The sequence below is a fragment of the Chiloscyllium punctatum genome, chromosome 11 (genome assembly GCF_047496795.1).
Source record: "Chiloscyllium punctatum isolate Juve2018m chromosome 11, sChiPun1.3, whole genome shotgun sequence".
Classification (NCBI taxonomy): Eukaryota; Metazoa; Chordata; class Chondrichthyes; order Orectolobiformes; family Hemiscylliidae; genus Chiloscyllium; species Chiloscyllium punctatum.
Genome location: NC_092749.1, coordinates 6023281 through 6047134, shown reverse-complemented (window position 1 = coordinate 6047134; position 23854 = coordinate 6023281). Strand labels below are relative to the sequence as shown.

At 48.4% G+C, this 23854-nt stretch overlaps 1 protein-coding gene across 5 annotated transcripts in view; it reads right to left on the bottom strand.

Moving 5' to 3' along the window:
- The window catches only part of LOC140482696 (immunoglobulin superfamily member 3-like), a 43900-nt gene extending 33437 nt beyond the window's left edge, over nucleotides 1–10463 (bottom strand). For all 5 annotated transcript variants that reach the window (XR_011961777.1, XM_072580219.1, XM_072580221.1 and 2 more), the window contains exons 1-2: nucleotides 10329–10463; nucleotides 5218–5571 (exon numbers count right to left, since the gene is read on the bottom strand). Coding sequence is in view for 4 of the 5 variants with exons in the window: in XM_072580219.1 (XP_072436320.1) it covers nucleotides 5218–5571; nucleotides 10329–10380 (406 nt within the window). In the remaining variant the exon portion in view is untranslated. The remainder of the gene's footprint in view (nucleotides 1–5217; nucleotides 5572–10328) is intronic.
- Nucleotides 10464–23854: the final 13391 nt, after the last annotated feature.

Sequence of the window (23854 nt, the reverse complement as noted above, 5' to 3'; positions counted from 1 at the left end):
ATGACGTTACTTGTAACAGGGAAAGATGAAGAAGTTCAGGGAATTCTCGCATCACTATGCCGTTATGATCCCAGCAGGTGAGAACTCTGGATAATACAGAACTCAAAATGAAATTGGGCCCAATAGGTTGTGTTTCTTTTAGCTGAACTATTGGTAATCCACTGAATCAAGACACACAAGCCAATTAATTTTCTTTTCAACAATAAAACAGGAATTTATTTCACGATACAAAAGAAAAATTAAAATAAATCAATCCAATTTTTATCTAAAGTTAAAAGATTTCACAAAAGATCTAAAACCCAGAGCAAAGCCAATTTTGATTCTTTAATATCCTTTTGGGAAAGAAACTGCCACCTTTACCTGCTCTGGCATACATGTGACTCCAGACACACATCAATGTCAATGACTCCCATCTACCATCTGTCCTCGTTTGGCGGGGTTTTAATGCTCGCTGAGCCAGCCCAGTGCTCTCATCCAATGAATGAATTAAATAAAAGTCCCCTCCCCACTCCCTGATTTGCTCCCCTCTTCCCCCCACTCCACATCTGAACCCTTTCCCACCTGGCACACTTGCACCTGTCACTCTAACCCCGTCCTAGTTGGTATCCTACTGAGCTGGCACTCTCACCCTGGCATCCTATTTACTCCATCCCTTTACCAGTCTGGTTCCCCCACCCTCCTAGCACTGAACCCTCACCCTTAGCTGACATCCTTACATTTTAACAGCAGCTGCTAAAGTGGCTGCCTGTGATTCTTTACATTTCAACCTCAAATTACGTTGAAGGTTTCCTTTAGAATTGCAGAAGGTGGCAGCTGACAGCTGTAACATTGAGGACTGCTGTTTGCCTTCCTGTGACATTCTCTTATCCACAAGAGAAGTACGGTTCTGCATTTCTGAAGGAGTCCTGAATGAAATCTCCTCTCAGTTATGTGCAGTTCCCTTCTATTGTAGAAAAATGAAGTGTTGTAATGATAATTGGAGAGAGATTGCCCCTCACTGGAAAATCCAACCAGGTGAGATTGAAATTTCTCAGTTTTTTAATAAACTTAGCTTCTGTAATGATAATTGGAGAGAGATTGCCCCTCACTGGAAAATCCAACCAGGTGAGATTGGAATTTCTCAGTTTTTTAATAAACTTAGCTTCTTTAGATCAAGTAGATTGGATGGGGCGGTGTTTGTGCAGTGTGTCCAGGAAGCTTTTCTAACGCAGTATGTAGATTGTCCAACCAGAGGGGAGGCCATATTGGATTTGGTGCTCGGTAATGAACCGGGACAAGTGGTGGGCTTGTTACTGGGTGAACATTTTGGTGATGGTGACCACAATTCTGTGACTTTCACGTTGGTTATGGAGAGAGATAGGTGCACACAACAAGGTAGATTTTACAATTGGGGGAAGGGAAATTACGATGCTGTAAGACAGGATTTGAGGAGCATACGTTGGGAGCATAGGCTGTCAGGGAAGGATGTGGTGGAAATGTGGAACTTTTTCAAGGAGCAGATACGACGTGTCCTTGATATGTATGTACCTATCAGGCAGGAAAGAAATGGTCGTGTGAGGGAGCCTTGGTTGACGAGGGAGGTTGAATGTCTAGTAAAGAGGAAGAAGGATGCTTACATAAGGTTGAGGAAACAGGGTTCAGACAGAGCAGTGGAGGGATACAGGATAGCCAGAAGGGACCTGAAGAAAGGGATTAGGAGAGCTAAGAGAGGGCATGAAAAATCCTTGGCGGATAGGATCAAGGATAACCCCAAGGCATTTTATGCGTATGTGAGAAACCTGAGAATGACGAGAACGAGGGTAGGTCCGATCAAGGACAGTAGTGGGAGACTGTGTATTGAGTCGGAAGAGATAGGAGAGGTCTTGAACAAGTACTTCTCTTCAGTATTTACGAACGAGAGGGACCGTATTGTTGAAGAGGAGAGTGTGAAACGGACTGTTAAGCTAGAAGAGATACTTGTTAGGAAGGAAGATGTGTTGGACATTTTGAACAACTTGAGGATAGACAAGTCTCCCGGGCCTGACGGGATATATCCTAGGATTATGTGGGAAGCAAGAGAGGAAATTGCAGTACCGTTGGCAATGATCTTCTCGTCTTCACTGGCAACGGGGTTGGTACCAGGGGACTGGAGAGTAGCGAATGTTGTGCCCCTGTTCAAAAAAGGGAATAGGGATAACCCCGGGAATTACAGGCCAGTTAGTCTAACTTCTGTGGTAGGCAAAGTAATGGAAAGGGTACTGAGGGATAGAATTTATGAGCATCTGAAAAGACACTGCTTGATTAGGGTCAGCCAGTACGGATTTGTGAAGGGTCGGTCTTGCCTTACAAGTCTTATTGAATTCTTCGAGGAGGTGACCAAGCATGTGGATGAGGGTAGAGCAGTGGATGTAGTGTACATGGATTTTAGTAAGGCATTTGATAAGGTTCCCCATGGTAGGCTTATGCGGAAAGTCAGGAGGCATGGGATAGAGGGAAATTTGGCCAATTGGATAGAAAACTGGCGAACTGGTCAAAGTCAGAGAGTGGTGGTAGATGGTAAATATTCAGCCTGGAGCCCAGTTACAAGTGGAGTTCCGCAGGGATCAGTTCTGGGTCCTCTGCTGTTTGTAATTTTTATTAATGACTTAGATGAGGGAATCGAAGGGTGGGTCAGTAAATTTGCAGATGATACGAAGATAGGTGGAGTTGTGGACAGTGAGGAGGGCATTTGTCGTTTGCAAAGGGACTTAGATATGTTGCAGAGCTGGGCTGAGGAGTGGCAGATGGAGTTCAACCCTGCCAAGTGTGAGGTTGTCCATTTTGGAAGAACAAATAAGAATGCGGAATACAGGGTTAATGGTAGGGTTCTTAGTCAGGTGGAGGAACAGAGGGATCTTGGGGTCTATGTACATAGATCTTTGAAAGTTGCCACTCAGGTGGATAGAGTTTGTAAGAAGGCCTATGGAGTATTATCGTTCATTAGCAGAGGGATTGAATTCAAGAGTCGTGAAGTGATGTTGCAGCTGTACAAGACTTTGGTTAGGCCACAGTTGGAGTACTGTGTGCAGTTCTGGTCGCCTCACTTTAGGAAAGATGTGGAAGCTTTGGAGAGGGTGCAGAGGAGATTTACCAGGATGTTGCCTGGAATGGAGAATAGGTCGTATGAGAATAGGTTGAGAGTTCTCGGCCTTTTCTCGTTGGAACGGCGAAGGATGAGGGGTGACTTGATAGAGGTTTATAAGATGATCAGAGGAATAGATAGAGTAGACAGTCAGAAACTTTTTCCCCGGGTACAACAGAGTGTTACAAGGGGGCATAAATTTAAGGTGAAGGGTGGAAGGTATAGGGGAGATGTCAGGGGTGGGTTCTTTACCCAGAGAGTGGTGGGGGCATGGAATGCGCTGCCCGTGGGAGTGGTAGAGTCAGAATCATTGGCGACCTTTAAGCGGCATTTGGATGGGTACATGGATGGGTGCTTAATCTAGGTTAGAAGTTCGGCACAACATCGTGGGCCGAAGGGCCTGTTCTGTGCTGTATTGTTCTATGTTCTATGTTCTATGAAGCAGACCCTCCTGTGGAAGTGTCACTAACTAAGCTTTTACATGGGGATAACAAAGTTTTCTCTGAACTGCCCCATTCTTCCATCAAGGAGAGAAATCGTATTGACTTCAGACCCCAGTCAGTTCTCCTCCAAAACTGGTTTAAAATCCTATAATTAATTTTTTTTTCTCATTGAAATCAATCTACGAGTATTCTAATCTCTAACCCTCACTCACCATCACACTCTCAGTGACCCTCACTCATTCCTCTGACACTCCTCACCGAACCCTCAGTCTCCCTGACTCATACATCACTCGTGCCTCACTCAAGCTCAGTCACTCATTTCCCAGAATCACTTACTCTCCCTCATTCACTCTCATTGATCCTTACTGACCCTCATTCGCCATCACTTGCTCATCACCCACCCTCACTCACTCATACTTACTCACTCTCACTCCACACTCACATCACTCCTCAGTTATGATTACTCACCCTTACACACTCATCCTCACTCACTCACACACACTCACTATACACCCACCCTTACTCTTTCACTGTCACTCAGCCTCACTCGCTCCCTCCCTGTCACTCCCTTTCTGTCATTCACGACCTCCCTGGCACTCCCTCTCTATCACTCCCTCTCTATCACTCACTCCCTCTCTATCACTCACTCCCTCTCTATCACTCACTCCCTCTCTATCACTCACTCTCTATCACTCCCTCTCTATCACTCACTCTGTCTCTGTCACTCCCTCTCTGCCACTCGCTCCCTCTCTATCACTCCCTCTCTATCACTCCCTCTCTGTCAGTCCATCTCTATCACTCCCTCTCTGTCACTCCCTCTCTATCACTCCATCTCTATCACTCCCTCTCTGACACTCCCTTTTTCTCACTCCCTCTCTGTCACTCCCTCTCTATCACTCCATCTCTGTCAGTCCCTCTCTGTCACTCCCTCTCACTCACTCACTCACTCACTCTCTGTCACTTGCTCCTTCTCTGACACTCGCTCTCTCCTTGTCACTCCCTCTTTGTCACTCGTTCCCTCTCTGTCACTCACTCTTTATCACTTGCTCCCTCCCTGTCTCTCCCTCCCTGTCTCCCCTCTCTGTCACTCCCTCTCGATCACTCCCACTCCGTCACTCCCTCTGTCACTCACTCCATCTCTCTCAGTCGCTCCCTCTCTGTCACTCACTCTCTGTCACTCACTCCCTGTCACTCACTCCCTCTCTCTCACTTGCTCCTTCTCTGTCACTTTGCACCCTACTTGTCACTCCCTCTCTGTCACTCGTTTCTGTCACTCCCTCTCTATCACTTGCACCCTCCCTGTCTCTCCCTCTTTCTCACTCCCTCCCTGTCACTCCCTCCCTGTCACTCACTCTATCACTCGCTCCCTCTCTGTCACTCCCTCCCTGTCACTCGCTCCCTCTCTGTCACTCCCTCTTTGTCACTCCCTGACTGACTGGCAGGAACCAGGGGAATGGTCTGTGATCCAGGGCAGTGAGCTGACTGTGCTGCTTCTGCTGGGGTCAGGGTTTGGGAGGGAATGGGCTGAGAACCGGTGGGAGGGGCCAAGAGGCTGTGGAGGGGGTTTGAGAGTTCGGGACCTGTTATATAGTTTATAAAAAAATAAATTAAACAGGATGCTTCCATCGTGAAATCACTGGCAATCAAATCAATATTGTATGAGAGAATACTTACTGGTCACATTCACCCGGGTCCCTTTCCCAAAGACTGTCCCCCAAATCTCACAGGTGTAGGTATTGGTGTCTCTGAGCTGCAGCTCTCTGATGGTCAGAATGAAGCTGTTACTGGACACATTTCTGGAAAGTTGAAACCGCTCAGAGTACCGCCGATCCGATCGGTAAACACCGCCGTTGATATAATGACTCAGTATGATCGGCCCGTATCGGGAATGGTGCCAGTTTACATTGTATTTGTCCACAGTGTAATCGACATTACTGCTCCGCAAATCACAGCGAAATGTTACTGTCCCACCCTCGGGCACTGTCACTGCTTCAGGGGATTGGATAAGAACTGTCCGTGTATCCTGACCTGTGAATAGAAAATAACTGAGATCAGAACAGATGAGAAACCTTAAAATAATCACCTGGAAATTAAGTCATGATAAAATCTCCTGGATATAATCAACAGTTGTTGTGGATTCCAGCCACTAATTAGAAACCAAATTGTTTTGGACAACACCTGAGCTTTGCTCTTTCGTGTTACATTGTACTGACCAACAGTTTCACAGAGTATTTTGTTATCAAGAATGTGCAGTGGGACTCGGACAGTGAGACCATAAAATACAGGAGCAGAATTAGGCCATTCTGTCCATCGTATCTGCACCACTATTTGATCACAACTGACATTTTTCTCAATCCCATTCTTCTGCCTTTTCCCTCTAACCCTTGCTCCCTTTCCTAATCAGGACCCTGTCCATCTTTATTGCAGGGTGTTCCATTAGCCATTTTCCAGTTCTCTGGGACCTTCCCTGACTCAGGTGATTCCTGAAAGATCACCACCATCTCCTCTACAATCTCCTCAGCTATCTCATGGAGTGAAACAGGCAGGAAACACACCCTTTGGTCCAACCAATCCATGAAGTCCAACCAATTCCTGAAGAAGGGCTCATGCCCGAAACATTGATTCTCCTGCTCCTTGGATGCTGCCTGACCTGCTGCGCTTTTCCAGCAACACATTTTCAGCTCCAACCAGTCCATTCCAATCAAAATCCCAAAATGAACCAGTTCCACCTGCCTGTGCCTGACTCAGATTCCTCCAAACCTTTCTCATTCATGCACCTATATAAATATCTTGTAAATGTTGTAACGGTCCCCAAATGCACCACTTCCTCTGGAAGTGCATTCCATGCCAGAACCACTCTCTGTGTTAAAGCTTTGCCCCCATGTCTTTGTAAAATCTTTTTGAAATCTCTTTCAGAACTTTGCACTCCATCTGGTCTGGGTGATTTATTCACTTTCAGACCGTTCAGTTTCCCCAGCCCGATTTCCTACACTCACCTCTGCCCCTGGATCCTCTTGAAGTTCTGGCTGGAGTCAGGGATGAACAAAAGCAAAGTAAAAAGCAGATGATGTGGTGAAGCTGAGTGGGAAACGAGAGGGCTGGGAAAGCTTTAAACATCAGCAGAGGATAACGAAGAAAAAGCGACGAGGCGGAGAAGATGAAAGATGTGAGCACTCTATCTAGCAGTGAAGAGAGGATTGCAATAGATTTTTTAGAGATTTGAAAGGTAAGAGCGAGACAACAAAGGTCATTTGACCACGGCATAATGTGGCTACTGTCAGTTATGGTTGCCTCATCCTCTGCTGAGTATGTTTCTTCTTCCTTGGGATGAATTCCTGCTGCGTCTCCCAAATTCCCCCAGAAACTCCTGCCATTGCTACTCCACCATCTTCCCTTCTGAACTCCCTTCCAATCAACTCTGGCCAGCTCCTCCCTCACATCTTTGTATTAACCTTTGCTCAGTTGTAATCCTGTTACACATGATTCAATCATCTCCTTCTCGAACTGCCACGTGAATTCTGTCGTATCATGGTCACTGGTTCCTCGGGATTCCTTGACCTTGAACTCCTGAATCAAGTCTGCCTCATTATATTTGTACTGCACCGTCTGAGAGACACAGGGATGAGGGCTTAAGGGCTGCAACAATTAGGAGGATCCACTTCGGGGCCAGGGTGGAGTTGAGGATGGGGTATAATAAATGGTTTCCTGTTGAGGATGGGCTGAATCTCCAAACAAAGAGAAGGGTGAGCTCTGTCGGGAGCACTGCAGCTCTCTCTAGCCCTAAGGTGCAAACATCAATGACCTTTCCTCCATCAATAGGTCAGAAATGGGAAGGTTCACCAATGATTGTACAATGTTCAGCACCATTTGCGACTCCTCAGACACTGAAGCAGTCCATGTTGAAATGCAGGAAGGTCTGGACAATATCCAGGTTTGGGCTGACGTGTAATAAGTAAAACTGCCAGGCAGTGAGCCCCATCTCGAATAGGAGGCAATCTCATTGTTGTTCCTTAACATTCAGTGGTATCACCATTACACAATCCCCCACTATCAATATCGAGAAGTTATCGATGACCAGAAACATATCTGCACTCATCATATAAACACAGGGGCTACGAGAGCAGGTCAGAGCCTAGGTATCCTGCAGTAAGTAACTGACCTGACTCCTCAAAGACTGATCACCAACTGCAGGCCCCATGTCATGAGTGTGGTGGATGACTTGCCTGGATGGGTGCAGTTCCAACAACACCCAAGAAGCTTGACACCATACAGAATGAAGCAGCCTTTGATTGGTAACACATTCACAAATGTCCACTCCATTACCGACGCACAAACACAACAGTGTGTACACTCTGACACCGAAGTCCCTGCCCTGAGAGAGACACTGGGCAGGAGAAGGTCAGCTCCAGGAACACAGTGACAGATACACTTTCTTCTGGAAGGGGACATTTAGGAAGAACATAACTCCATGGAGATGGGGGAGGGGGGAGAGGACATGCTGACTGAGAATGTGACAAGCAAAGGGAAGGGAAGCAGTGGGTTCACAATCTGTAGGAGTTGAACTCAGTATTGAGCTCAAAGTTGTAAATGAGAATTTCTGGGGAAAGGTCACTGGAGCTGAAACATTAACTTTGATTCACCTCTACTGATGCTGCCAGACCTGTGGAGCTTTTCCAGCAAATTCTGTTCCTGATTTCCAGCATCCACAGTAACTTTGGTTTTTATCAGAATTCCTCTCATCCACCTTCTCTCCAGAGAGAACAGCCCCAACGTCTTCAATCTGTCCTCATCGCTGAATTTCCTCATCCCTCAAACCATTTTCATAAATCACTTTTACACTCACTCTCCAAAGCAGTCACAACCTTCCTGTGGTGTGGGACCTATAATTGCACACAATACTTCAGCTGGAAATGAACAAGGGTCTTGTATAAGTTCCACAGCAGCTCCCTGCTCTTGTACAGACGGACAGAGAGTGAGGTTAATAAAGCAGGCAGGTCCTCGGAGTGTGCAGGAAGTGATTTACAAGAATGATTCACCTGAGCCTTTCAAGAGGAGATTTGTTGCTGATTTGGACTGAAACGGTCTGCAGGGATACAGGGAAAACAGAGGAGATTGGCACGAGGTAACGATGATCATTTAAAGAGCTGGTACAGACACAATGGGCAGGATGTCCTCCTTCTGTGCTGTAACAATTCTCTGATTCTGCTCTTTCCCCTTGAGCCTACACTCGTTCCCATCCCCATATCATCCTGGCCCTGATCCACATAGTTCCCTCCACCCATTGTTCAAGCTCCTGTTTCTGGAACATTCAATAACTCCCTACCCTCTGAAACCATTTGCTACCACAGCCCTAAAATTGAATTCATCCACATTTCACTACCTCCTATCACAAATATCCAGTATCCAGTACCCTCAGTCTAACCCAATGACCACACAGTGGAATGTACAGACCCACCAATGAGACCTATCCCTCTCCCACCATACTCGACCAGACACCCACATACCTCCGCATAATCTGCTTTAATTTCGACAAGGTCTTTGAGAAGGTGCAACATCAGAGGCTGCCAAATAATGTGATAGCCCATAGTGTTAGGAGCAAGGTATTGGCATGGAGAGGGATTGGCTGGCTGGCAGAAGGCAGAGAGTAAGGTGAAAGGATGTTAACCAGTGACTAATGGAGTCCCATTAGTGTCAGTGTGGGGTCTAGAGTTGTTCATGTTATACATTATTGATATGGTCATTGCAACAGAGGGCATTGCTGCTAAGGTTGCAGATGACACAAAGCTATATGGTGGGACAGGTAGTGTTGAAGAAGTGAGGAGGCTGCAGATTGATGTGGACAGGCTAAAAGGATGAGCAAAGAAGTGGTGGATTGAATACAGTGTTGGAAAGTGTGAGGTTATGCACTTTGGTAGGAAGAATAGATGCATAGACTATGTTTTAAGAAGGGAAAGGCTTCGGAAATCTGTAGCTTAAAGTGATTTTGGAATCATAGTTCAGGATTCCCTTAAGATTAACATGCAAGTTCAGTTTATGGTTAGGAAGGCAAATGCAGTGTTGGCGTTCATTTCAAGAGGGCTGGAATACAAGAGCAGGGGTGTAGTGTTGAGGCTGTATAGGGCACTGGTCAGACTGCATTTGGAACATTATGAACAGTTTCAGACCTCTATCTCAGGAAAGATATGTTGTCATTTGAGGGACTTGCAGTAAACTCACTGGATCATGAGCCAGGCAGGATAATGTCAGATTTCTGGGCACTGTTGGTTAGAGCAATTAAGTTTGCATCCTATTGGTTTGTCGACTCTCAGAGGGGCACACTGACTGGTTGAACATCCTCGTTCCTTCTCAATCATCTTTTTGGATTATTAAGGCAATTTCCCAGTTCTTATCCATTCCCCCAAGGCATTACCCCACTGTATCAGTGAAAGTAGGAAACACAGAAAAGTATCACAGAGTCACATCGCGTATTGAGGAATCTATTTGATGGACAGATACTGAAGGTTCATTTACCTTGCCATAATTTGGTGATTTTTAAAAGTTCAGTGCTCCAGAACTGGCATGGGATTCTCAAATGACAGACACTGGAGTCCAGGAGTGGGACAACTGGACAGCATTGTTCAGTGTCACATCTCACACTGTATGTTCCCATTGCACTGTGAGAAAGCCCAATTTCACCTTAAATAGGAAATCATGAATTACAAAATACCGGCTCAAATACCAGCACACAATCCAAAATTGAAACTCAACATAGAACTCTATGGAAACAATTCCAAGCACTTACTTACCCACTGCGACAGAGAGCATTAGAGATAAGACAAAGAATTTCTGTAAAAACATTTCAAATAAATGTATTTTTTCAATTGCTGTCCTATCCCAGACTGTGTTGTAACGTTGCTGTTTCAGGGTCTCCGTAACGTGGAATGTCTTGAGGTTTTTGCTGAAAGTACAGCACAGGAAGAGGAAGGAGGAAGTGGGCTGGACAACAATGAAAGAACTTACTGCAAATGTCTTAACATATTCCAGATCAGCAGTGAGGCCATGCTTCCTGTTTCTCTCCATCTTTCTCAATGCAAGTGAGCTGCTGAGGTGTGATGTTGAGCTCCACAGTGAATAGTTTCAGTATTCCAAGCACAAGTACTAGCAGCAAAGTGGTGTCCACATTGTGTCCATTCATATCCCTGACATGAGCTGTCTCTCTGATAGGAACCATCCTGCAAGTTAACCTTGCCTCCAACAGGAACCATGAAGACTGAGTTTTGTCACAGATTCTCCCATCAGGACCCTTCACAGAAATAGCAGGGGAAAGCAACATTAATGCTGTATGAGAGGAGACTGCTAATTGGGTTGAACGTGGATTCTGATTGGTGGAAGTGTTGCTACACACATTCTGATTTCATTGTTGGGTGTCTGAGGATCAAAATGTGAGACTACAACTTCCTAATAATTGCTTAAACATCTTTATTCAAACAATGAATTCAGCATTACAATCATTTAAAGCAATAGGGTATTTGGGGACAGCTAAATCCCTTTGGTAATATCGAATCTACTTTGCAGTAATTAATCAATAAAATCCCCATTGAACAAGAAATCTCCACTCCACAGCTCTACCTGAAGGTAGTTGTAGATAATTCTCCTTTAAGCTTCCCAGAATCTTCAAAACCAACCACAGATGAAATGAATATTCAAATAATTATCCTATCATCTGTTCATTCTTTTCTGGGACGTGGGTGTCACTGGCTGAGCTAACATTTATTGTTTGTCCCTTGCCCCATTGAGAAATTGGGGGTGAGCTGCCTTCTTGAACTACCGCAGTCCATGTGGTGAAGTTGGACCCATAATACCCTTAGGGAGGGAATTTCCAGGATTTTGACTCAGTCACACTGAGCGTACATAATGCACTTCCAATTCAGGATGGTGATTTGTCGTATGGGTTGGTGCTCCCATGTATCTGCTGTCCTTGACCTTCTAGGTGGAAGTGGCCGTGAGGTTGGAAGGTGCTGTTTGAGGACCTTTGTTGAGGTTCTGCAGTGCATCTTGTAGATAATACACACTGCAGCTACTGAGTGTCGGTGGCTGAGGGAGTGGATGCTTCTGGATGTGGTGATAATTGAGAGAGATTGATGGGTGACCTTGTAGAGATTTATAAACAGTAAGAGTTATAGGTAAGGTGAATGAGAGGTCTCTTTTCTGTAGAGTGGGGTGTTTCAAGACTATCAGGCTTATCATTAAGGTGAGGAGTGAAAGACTTAAAAACAACATGAGGGCCAACTTGTTTTTTACACAGAGAGTGGTTCATGTGTGGAATGAACTTCCAGTGGAAGTGGTAGATGCAGGTACAATTGCAATGTTTAAAAGACATTTGGATAAGTACATGGATAAGAAATGTTTTGAGGGATATGGCTGAAGTGCCGAGGGATGAGACTAATTTAGATTGGAATTATCGTCGGGATGGACTGGTTGGACTGAAGTGTCTGTTTCCATTCTGTATAACTCTATGACTGTAAGTCGGCTGCTTTCTCCTGGATGGTATCAAACATCTAGAGTATTGTTGTACCCATTCAAGCAAGTGGGAAGTATTCTATCGCTTTCCTGTTGTGTGGCTTGGAGATAGTGGACAAGTTTTAGGAGAAAGTGAGGACTGCAGATGCTGGAGGTCTGGGTCAAAAAGTGTGGTGCTCGAAAAGCACAGCTAGTCAGGCAGCATCTGAGGAGCAGGAGAGTTAACATGTCGAGTATAAGCTCTTCATCAGGAATGGGGGTGGTGTGGAGGATGGTGATGGGGAGCCCAAGGGGGTATGAGAGATAAATGGGAGGAGTATGAGGCTGGGGGAAGGTAGCTGGGAAGGTGAAGGTTGGATGCAGGTTGGGGGTGATGATGGTAGGTTGGAGCGGAAAGATGGGAAGGAAGATGAACAGGTAGGACAGTTCAAGAGGACGGTGCCGAGTTGGGGGGTTGGATCTGGGATAAGGTTGGGGGAGGGGATTTGAGGAAACTGGTGAAATCGAGATGGGATCACTGTCAACGCCAGGGTTACTGTACTGGAACAGCTTGGCTATAGGTGCGGCAAGTTCTGGTGCACAAGGGTTCAGTACTATAGCTGGACACTATGGTGTCAGGGCCCATAGCTATTGCAGCATCCAGCGCCTCCAACTGTATCTTGATTAAATTAGATTAGATTAGATTACTTACAGTGTGGAAACAGACCCTTCGGTCCAACAAGTCCACACCGACCTGCCGAAACGCACCCACCCAGACCCATTCCCCTACATTTACCCCTGCACCTAACACTCCAGGCAATTTAGCATGGCCAATTGACCTAAGATATCATGTAACTGGCCAAACTACTTACAATAAGTCACAGTGAAAATAGTTCATCAGCAAATAACTCAATCCCAGTGAGTGTGATGTAGTCACAGTGTTTTCCCCGCTATACATCCAACCTTGTGCTGACTCATCAAAAAACACAACAGAAAATTGGTTTCAATATTACAGTTAGTGTCCTTCAGCCCAATACAGCGCAATCCAAAACTGCAATTTGTGAGTTTACACTGGGGAAAGCTGTGCTTTATACAGTCAGGGTAAAAGGTAACATCATCAAAGTTCCAGAGGGCAGCTCTTTCATCACAGAGAGAGAGAGAGACGACTAGTGAGGGTCATCGCGCCTCAGGTGACAGTGAGGTTGAGAAGGAGAGTCCTATATGATAACATCAGCCAGGGTGGGGATTGAACCCATGCTGTTGGTGTCACTCTGCATTAGAAACCAAGCTTCAAGTCAAAGAGACAAGGAGCTGACTGATGGCCCTGGTCTGTGAGAAAATAACAGACGGCATTGAAGCAACTTCATTGCCTGAGAGTGAGGTATCCCTCAGATCATCGAGGGAAGAGGAGAAGAGTTAATGAGGGAGGAGGAGGTGCAGTGAGTGGGCATCAGGGAGTAGGTGAGGGAGTGAGAGAGGGGTCAGAGAATGGGTGAATGTGCATTGAGTGGGGAGGGATATGAGTGAGTAAGGAAGGAGGTGTAAGACAGTGAATGAGGGCAGGGACCGAGTGAGCGAGAGGGCAGTGAATGAGGGAACTGTGGGAGTGAGTGACGGAGGGGGCAGTGAGTGGAGAGGTGTGTGCAAGTGAGGGGCACATGAATGAAGGAGAAGACACTGAGCAGGTAGGGACTGTGAGTGAGGGAGGGGAGGTAAGTGAGGGAGGGGGCAGTGAGCGGGAATCGGCTGTGAGTGAGGGTAGGTGAGTGAGGGAGGGGGCAGTGAGCGGGAAGGGGCTGTGAGTGAGGGAAGGTAGGTGAGTGAGGGAGGGGCAGTGAGTGGGAAGGGGGTGTGAGTGAGGGAAGGTAGGTGAGTGAGGGAGGGGCAGTGAGCGGGAAGGGGGTGTGAGTGAGGGTAGGTGAGTGAGGGAGGGGGCAGTGAGCGGGAAGGGGCTGTGAGTGAGGGAAGGTAGGTGAGTGAGGGAGGGGCAGTGAGCGGGAAGGGGGTGTGAGTGAGAGAGGGTAAGTGAGTGAGGGAAGGGGCACTGAGTGGAGAGGTGTGGGCAAGTGAGGGAGGGGGTGTGAATGAGAGAGAGGGCAGTGAGCGGGAAGGGGCTGTGAGTGAGAGGGGGGCACTGAGCAGGAAGGGACTGTGAATGAGGGAGGGTAGGTGAGTGAGGGAGGGGGCACTGAGTGGAGATGTGTGGGCAAGTGAGGGAGGGGCAGTGAGCAGGAAGGGGCTGTGAGCGAGGGAGGGTAGGTGAGTGAGGGAGGGGGCACTGAGTGGAGATGTGTGGGCAAGTGAGGGAGGGGGTGTGAATGAGAGAGAGGGTAGTGAGCGGGAAGGGGCTGTGAGTGAGGGAGGGGTCAGTGAGGGGGAAGGGGCTGTGAGTGAGGGAGGGGGCAGTGAGTGAGGGAAGGGGCTGTGAGTGAGAGAGGGGGCAGTGAGCAGGAAGGGGCTGTGAGGAAGGGAGGGAGCAGTGAGTGGGAAGGGACTGCGAGTGAGGGAGGGAGCAGTGAGCGGGAAGGGGCTGTGAGTGAGGGAGGGGGCAGTGAGTGGGAAGGGACTGTGAGTGAGGGAGGGGGCAGTGAGTGGGAAGGGGCTGTGAGTGAGGGAGGGAGCAGTGAGCGGGAAGAGACTGTGAATGAGGGAGGGAGCAGTGAGCGGGAAGGGGCTGTGAGTGAGGGAGGGGGCAGTGAGTGATGGAAGGGTCTGTGAGTGAGAGGGGGGCAGTGAGCGGGAAGGGGCTGTGAGTAAGGGAGCGTAGATGAGTGAGGGAGGGGTCAGTGAGTGGAGAGGTGTGGGCAAGTGAGAGAGGGTGCAGTGAATGAGGGAGGGGGCAGTGAGTGGGAAGGGGCTATGAGAGAGAGAGGGTAGGTGAGGGAGGGAGGGGGCAGTGAGTTGAGAGGTGTGGGCAAGTGAAAGAGGGGGCAGTGAGTGTGAAGGGGCTGTGAGTGAGGGAAGGTAGGTGAGTGAGGGAGGGGTCAGTAATTGGGGTAGGGTTAGTGAATGATGGAGGAGGCAGGGAATCAGAGGAGGGGCAGGAAGGAAGGAAGGCACAAGAATTCAGTTTGATCAAATTAAACTTCTTACGATGAGGAAGGTGGGTCTCACAGGAAACTGATGAAAAACGAAGAGGAACAGAAGATGGTGAAGGTGGGAACGATTAAAGTCAGCCTGAACCCCACTGGGTAATGTTCATTCTGAGATTTTGGTCAGGCAGAATTGTCACTGGATGAATAATCCATAACATTATGTGGAAACTGTTCCAGCAGCTGATGGCAATCAAATTCAGTTCATTAAGTTAAGTAGAAAGCTGGTCTCAGTGATGGTGACCATGAAACTATCACTGAGGATTGTAAAATCCCACCTCGGTCCATAACACCGTTTTGGGATGGAAATGTGCCATCCTTAACCTGGCCTACATGTGACTCCAGACCCACAGTAATATACCTGACTCTTAACTTCCCCCCCAAATGGCCCGAAGTAGCAATCAGCTCAAGGGCAGTTAGGGATTGGAAAGAAATGCTGGCCTTGCCGATGAGACCCACATTTCAGGAAAGAATCAATGACAACGACTCAAAGGTGGATCCAGTTGTGGAACGTGTAACCAATGAGAGATGCTGATGTGAACAGAGAAACTGTGGGCAGCAGCGAATCAGATCAGCTTTTGGAACAGGAGAGGGGATTGGGAAAGAAGATGGAGAACAGACTTGTTTGGTCAAATGATCTTTCTTGATCAAAATATCCATTTGGTGTCTTCATCCCTCAGGAAGGATTTGTTCAGCGGTTCGTCTGTCAGCTGTTTATGTCTTGTCTGTTTCTGTAAAATTAAACATTAAGGTTGTGAAATGTGACAATAAATAACATTTTCAGTGAATGTCTGAGGTCTCAGGATTGAGTGAGCTGCGCCGAGAGTTCAGCGTCATTAGTTGTCGTGAGCTTTAATGTGTTCCTACGGTCACTGGGGGTGGTCAGTGTAGTCACTCCCAATCACAGGGAGTGGTCAGTATGGTCACTCCCAGTCACAAGGACTGGTGAGTATGGTCACTCCCACTCACAGGGAGTGGTCAGTGCAGTCACACCCGATCACAGGGAGTGGTCAGTGCAGTCACTCCCGATCACAGGGAGTGGTCAGTGCAGTCACTCCCGATCACAGGGAGTGGTCAGTGCAGTCATTCCTGGTCACAGGGGCTGGTCAGTTTGCTCACTCCCAATCGCAGAGACCTGTCAGTATGGAAACTCCTGGTTGCAGGGACTAATTAATAGAGTCACTTCTGATCACATGGACTAGACGGTACAGTCACTCCCGTTGCAGGGATTGGTCAGTGCAGTCACTCCCAACCACAGAGACTGGTCAGTACGATCACTCCTGGTCATAGGGACTGGTTAATGTGGTCACACCCTGTCACAGGGACTAGTCATTTTGGTCACTCCCGCTCACAGGGACTGGTCAGTGCAATCACTCCAGGTCACAGGGACTGGTCAGTGCGGATACTCCCGGTCACAGGGATGGTCAGTGAGGTTACTCCCAGTCACAGGGATTGGTCAGTGAGGTTACTCCCAGTTACAGGGATTGGTTAGTGTGGCCACACCCGGTCATAGAGACTGGTCAATACGGTCACTCTTGGTCACAGGGACTGGTTAGTGTGGTCACATCTGGTCATAGGGACTGGTCAGTACGGTCACTCACAGGTGCAGGGACTAGTCATTTTGGTCACTCCCGCTCACAGGGACTGGTCAGTGCAATCACTCCCAGTCACAGGGATTGGTCAGTGTGGTTATTCCCAGTCACAGGGATTGGTCAGTGCGGACACTCCTGGTCACAGGGATGGTCAGTGCGGATACTCCCGGTCACAGAGACTGGTCAGTACGGTCACTCCTGGTCACTGGGACTGATCAGTGCAGCCAATCCTGGTCACAGGTTCTGGTCAGTATGGTCATTGCCAGTCACAGGGATTGGTCAGTGTGGTCAGTCCTGGTCACTGAAACTGGTCAGAGGGTCAATCCCGGTCACAGGGATGGCCAGTGCAGATACTCCCGGTCACAGAGACTGGTCAATGCGGCCACTCCTGGTCACAGGGACTGGTCAGTACGGTCACTGCCAGTCACAGGGATTGGTCAGTGCAGCCACTCCTGGTCGCAGGGACTGGTCAGTACGGTCACTGCCAGTCACAGGGATTGGTCAGTGTGGTCAGTCCTGGTCACAGGGATGGTCAGTGCGGATAATTCCGGTCACAGAAACTGGTCAGTGTGGTCACTCCTGGTCACCGGGACTGGTCAGTGCGGCTACTCCTGGTCGCAGGGACTGTTCAGTACGGTCATTCCCAGTCACAGGGATTGGTCAGTGCGGCCACTCCTGGTTGCAGGGACTGGTCAGTACGGTCACTGCCAGTCACAGGGATTGGTCAGTGTGGTCAGTCCTGGACACAGGGATGGTCAGTACGGTCACTGCCAGTCACAGGGATTGGTCAGTGTGGTCAGTCCTGGTCACAGGGATGGTCAGTACAGTCACTGCCAGTCACAGGGATTGGTCACTGTGGTCAGTCCTGGTCACAGGGATGATCAGTACGGTCACTGCCAGTCACAGGGATTGGTCAGTGTGGTCAGTCCTGGTCACAGGGATGGTCAGTACGGTCACTGCCAGTCACAGGGATTGGTCAGTGTGGTCAGTCCTGGTCACAGGGATGGTCAGTGTGGCCACTCCTGGTCGCAGGGACTGGTCAGTACGGTCACTGCCAGTCACAGGGATTGGTCAGTGTGGTCAGTCCTGGTCACAGGGATGGTCAGTGTGGCCACTCCTGGTCGCAGGGACTGGTCAGTACGGTCATTCCTAGTCACAGGGATTGGTCAGTGTGGTCAGTCCTGGTCACAGGGATGGTCAGTACAGTCACTGCCAGTCACAGGGATTGGTCAGTGTGGTCAGTCCTGGTCACAGGGATGGTCAGTACGGTCACTGCCAGTCACAGGGATTGGTAAGTGTGGTCAGTCCTGGTCACAGGGATGGTCAGTGCGGCCACTCCTGGTCACAGGGACTGGTCAGTACGGTCATTCCTAGTCACAGGGATTGGTCAGTGTGGCCACTCCTGGTCGCAGGGACTGGTCAGTATGGTCACTGCCAGTCACAGGGATTGGTCAGTGTGGTCAATCCCAGTCACAGGGATGGTCAGTGCAGATACTCCCGGTCACAGAGGCTGGTCAGTACGGTCATTCCCAGTTGCTGAGACTGGTCATTGTGGTCACTTCCAGTCACAGGGATTGGTCAGTGCAGTCACTCCTGGTCATAGGGACTGGTCAGTGCGGCCACTCCTGGTCACAGGGTCTGGTCATTATGGTCACCCCTAGTTGCAGAGACAGGTCAGTGCAGTCACTTCCAATCTCAGGGACTGGTCACTGTGGTCACTCCCGGTCACACGGATTGGCCAGTACAGTCACTCCCCAGTCACAGGGACTGGTCAGTGCGGTTATTCCCAGTCACAGGGATTTGTCAGTGTGGTCACTCCCAGTCACATGGATTGGTCAGTACGGTCACTCCCAGTCACAGGGACTGGTTAGTGTGGTCACTCCTGATCACAGGGACTGGTCTTGGAGCCATCAATCCAGAATGGTCTCACTCTCATTTGAAAGTGATTCACATCATTCTTGCTTCTTTTTTTAGATTAGATTAGATTACTTACAGTGTGGAAACAGGCCCTTCGGCCCAACAAGTCCACACTGCCCCGCCGAAGCGCAACCCACCCATACCCCTACATCTACCCCTTACCTAACACTACGGGCAATTTAGCATGGCCAATTCACCTGACCTGCACATCTTTGGACTGTGGGAGGAAACCGGAGCACCCGGAGGAAACCCACACAGACACGTGGAGAACGTACAAACTCCACACAGTCAGTCGCCTGAGGCAGGAATTGAACCCGGGTCTCTGGCGCTGTGAGGCAGCAGTGCTAACCACTGTGCCAGGAGAAAACAGTTTCTCTCTATTGGGCTGACCTATGCACTGGAACTCCTCGACATATTCTTGTAAACGTTGAGAGATGAGGGTGAGAGATGAGACTGACTCCAAGCTGCCCCAGGGGCAAATAGTCAAGGGGAGGTCCCACTGAATGGTTCCTGTTGCCCAGTCACACAGCTCACACAGATTGGAGCTCTGACAGTTTTACACCGCGATTGAGAAGATACCTCAACCTGTAGGACAGTCACCAGGATTTCTATGTGTGATTGCTGCACCCACAGAGGGTGCAAATGTTTGATGCTTATGTTGATGAGTGTGTTAATGATATCTTAAAGGTGCATTCCTACACAGTGACACACAGCTTGAATGATGCCCTTCCACCACATGGAGATCAAAGACTGCTCTCTGCTGCTTTAACACGCGAGAGGCTAGATCAGTCACGATCTCTGGGCGAGCTGACCAAGGCCCTCGAGTCCTTCAAAAAGAATAAAACTCCCAGAAGCGACGGCTTACCGGTCGAGCTCTATTCCACTCTGTGGGAGTTGATTGGCCAGGACCTGCTGGAGGTGTATGTCAGTATGCTTCGGGCAAGTACCATGAGTGAATCCATGAGGAAAGGCATCATCACCCTCATTTACAAGTGGAAGGGGGAGAGGGAGGATATCAGAAATTGGCGACCAATCTCACTATTAAATGCGGATGACAAAATCTTGACAAAGGTCATCGCCACCCGGGTCAGGTTTGCTCTGGGGTCGGTGATTCATCCTGACCAAACCTGTGCAGGAAGATTGCTGAGAGTCTCGCACTTCTCAGGGATACAATCGCCTACGTGTAGGACAGGGGGCTGGACACCTGCCTCATCAGCCTGGACCAGGAGAAAACCTTTGACAGGATATCACACAGGTATATGAGAGATGTTCTCTCCAAAATGGGCTGTGGGAAGGGAATCTGCAATTGGATCAAACTGCTCTACACCAACATTGTCAGTGCAGTCTCCATCAATGGGTGGGAATCAGATAGCTTCCCAGTCAGATCCGAAGTCAGACAGGGCTGCCCTCTCTCTCCTGCCTTGTTTGTGTGCTGCATAGAACCATTTGCTGAGTCCATCAGGAAGGATGCGAGCCTGAGAGGGGTGACTATTCCTGGCAGCGGGGCCTGCAGGTTAAGTCCTCCCTGTATATGGATGACAATGCTGTTTTCTGCTCAGATCCGCTGTCCATGCACAGAATCATGTGCATCTGTGACCAGTTCGAACAGGCCTCGGGGGCCAAGGACAACTGAGGCAAGAGCGAGGCCATGCTCTTCGGGAACTGGGCTGACCAATCCTGATCCCCTTCACTGTCAGGACCAACCACCTGAAGGTGCTGGGTATTTGGTTCGGGGGGGCTGGGGCATGCGCCGGTTCTTGGGAGGAGTGTATCAAGAAAGTGAGGCAGAAACTGGGCAAATGGAAGCTACGGTCGCTCTCCATCACGGGAAAAAACCTGGTCATCAGGTGTGAGGCACTGTCATTGCTATTATACGTGGCACAGGTCTGGCCTATTCCCAGAACCTGTGCCGCTGCAGTCACTCGGGCCATCTTCCATTTTGTATGGAGATCAAAGATGGCCACGGTCTGAAGTGACTCGATGGACAAAGCTCTGGGCAACGGTGGAAAAACACACCAAATGCCACCCTCACCCTGATAGCCACCTTTGTGTGTGGCTGCATCAAGCTGTGTGTGGATCCCTGGTACACAAACACCAAGTGTCACTACATACTGAGGTTCTACCTGTCCCCGGTGTTGCACAGGATGGGCCTGGCCTCGTTGCTGTGGAACGCTCCAAGTAGTTGGACCATTCTGTATCACCTGTCCTTCGTGGAGAAGTTTATGAAGAAAAACACCTTTGACTACAAGTCCATCAGGAAGTGGTCAGCATGTAGTGTCCTTGAGACCCTTCGGGAAAAGGAGAGGGTGGATCCCATCCAGCGGTTCCCTGAACAGACTGTCAAAGCCATTTGGCAGAATGCCTCATCGCCAGAACTTTCCAACAAGCACCAAGACATGGCTTGGCTGGTGGTGAGAATGGCTCTGTGAGATCCTTCCTGCACACCTGGACTCTGCTGCGGCTGTGGAGGGGACAAGACTGTCACACACCTCCTTCTGGATTTTGCCTACACAAAGGAAGTTTGGAGATGAATGCAGTGCTGTTTGTTGAGGTTCATTCCGAGAGCTCCATGACGCAGGACTCTGTGCTCTACGGTCTGTTCCTTGGGACACACACCGAGACGAACATCAACTGTGCCTGGAGGATCATCAACTCGGTCAAAGATGCTCTTTGGTCTGTCCGAAACCTGATGATCTTCCAGCTGAAGGAGCTGACCCCGAATGAGTGTTGTGGACTGGCACATTCCAAGGTCCAGGACTACGTGTTGAGGGACGCGCTGAAGCTTGGGGCAGCGGCTGCCAAGGCGTGGTGGGGAAAGACCACCGTGTAACATCTGCCTGCCAAAGAACAGAGGGCCCACGCAGTAAGTGGGATCCACTGACGCCTCAGCTGAACATATGGATAGTAAATGTACAGACCTGTATATACAAATGATAAACTCTGATCTCTGTATGCAAAGAAATGGAATGTTTACGTATGTATGGCACCGAGGAGAAAGTGAGGACTGCAGATGCTGGAGATCAGAGCTGAAAATGTGTTGCTGGAAAAGCGCAGCAGGTCAGGCAGCATCCAAGGAGCAGGAGAATCGACATTTCGGGCATGAGCCCTTCTTCAGGAGTGAGTATGTATGGCACCACCAATTGTACAGATCATCAAAATATTTTATGAATAAAGTATATTTTTGAAATAAAAAAAAATTGCTGTTCATTTCAGTGAGACTTTCCCACACTTTTCCTCATTGATACAGAATGTAACAGATCCACAAGCTTCTCCTGAGCCTTTGTTTGTGTTCCAGCAACATACCTTTAAGGTCGCTGTAAACAGACTAATCCACTGGCTGTAGCATCTATCAGAAAACAGAGAAATATTACAAACTGGGACCTAGTAACAGATGCACAATGTAAAGGTGTTCGGAATTTTTTTCATATTTTAAATTCTCACCGAGTACACAGCATTGGAACCTTCTGTAAAATCTCCTGTGTTCTGGAATGAAATGTAAAGTAGTGTTTAACACATTGTTACTGTTGGTTCCTGAGTTCCCTGGGATGATACACCATCTTTAGTTGTTTCTTCAGTCAGCTACACACCGTACTTAAACCAGGAACAGCAATAAAGTCAGAGCCAAGCAGATTTATAAAGCATGTGCAGAGAAACTGAAAGTGAAGGATTTTCCCCAAATTGATAATAATGTGACCCAACCACAAGGACAATGGTGGAAGGAATCATACAGCTATAAAAATAAAGTTCAGGGATGTGCATCAAATCTCAATCAGCTGAGGGGGTGAGGAATTGTCTCAGAGCAGGTTTCATGCTCCCAGCCACAGGCTCAAACCGTGAAGGTATAAGGTCACCTTTCATGAGCTGAGGATGTGAAAGATTAGATCGGAAAGGTGTACACAGTGCCCACTGTGGCCCTTGGCTTATGGAGTCCTGGATATCCATTCCCAGCCATCTATGTGGATAAAAGGAATGATGTGGAGGGGCAGAGGTGAAATGGAAGTTTCCATTGCTCCCTGTTCCTCCCAGAGGGGGCGCCATTCCTCGGAAATGAGAGTGTCCTCAAATAACACTTGCCCCTTCACCAAAGACGCAGTGGTCAGCCATGAATCACTAAATAGTAGAGCAGGTTTGAGGGGCTGAATGGCCTTCTCCTGTTCCTGTTCCTTCTGTTCTTCATAAACCCTTCATCCTGTTCTCTTGCCGGTGTAGGCTATTTTCTAAACAGGGGAAGTATTTAAAAATTTGAAGCAGAAAGGAATTCGGGAGTCCGAGTTCAGGATTCCCTTAAGGTGACAATGCAGGTTCAGTTGGTGGTTAGGAAGGCAAATGCAATGTTAGTATTGATTTCAAGAGGCCTGGAACAGAACAGCAGATAGAGGTGTAATGCTGAGTCTGTATGAGGCACTGGTCAGACTGCTTTTGGAATATCCTGAATAGTTTTGGGCTTCATATCGAAGAACTGAGCTGGTATTGGATGGTGTATGGAAGAGGTTTACCAGAATGATCTCAGGGATGAAGGGCGTGTCACCTTTGGAGCAGATGAGTACTCTGGGTCTGTACTCGATGGAGTTTAGAAGGATGAGGGGGAATCTGATTGAAACTTACAGAATGCAGAGAGGCCTGGATAGAGGGGACATGAAGAAGATGTTTTCCCTAATGGAGGTGCTCAGACCCAAGGACATAACCTTAGGGTAAAGGGGCAACCCTTTAGATTTCTAAAGGAATTTCTTCATCCAGAGGGTGGTGAATCTGTGGAACTCATTGCCAGAGAGGATTGTGAAGGCCACGCCACCAAGTGTGTTTAAGATTGATTGTATTTTAAGAGAGATAATCTAATAGAGACACCAAAGAGAGATAGATAGGTTCTTGCTTACTGAGGGATTCAAGGGTTACAGGGAGAAGACAGGAGAATGGGATTGAGAAGTATCTCAGCTCTGATTGAATGGTGGAGCAGACTGGATGAGTCAAATGGCCTAATTCTACTCCTATATCTTCTGGTCTTACGGTCACTCTAAAATTTGGAAATGGTCTGTGTCATACCTCCCACTCTAACACTGAAATCCAACGCTCAGTGACAAAAGGCTCAAACACACGGTCAGACAAGTCCCATCAGATCGAGCCTTCCCATGACAGAATCCAACATCCTCAAAAACCACCTGAACTCACCTGCAGTGCTCTCACATTTCCATAATCTGCAGTTGTGTCCAGATCATCAGCTGCTCCGGATTGTGC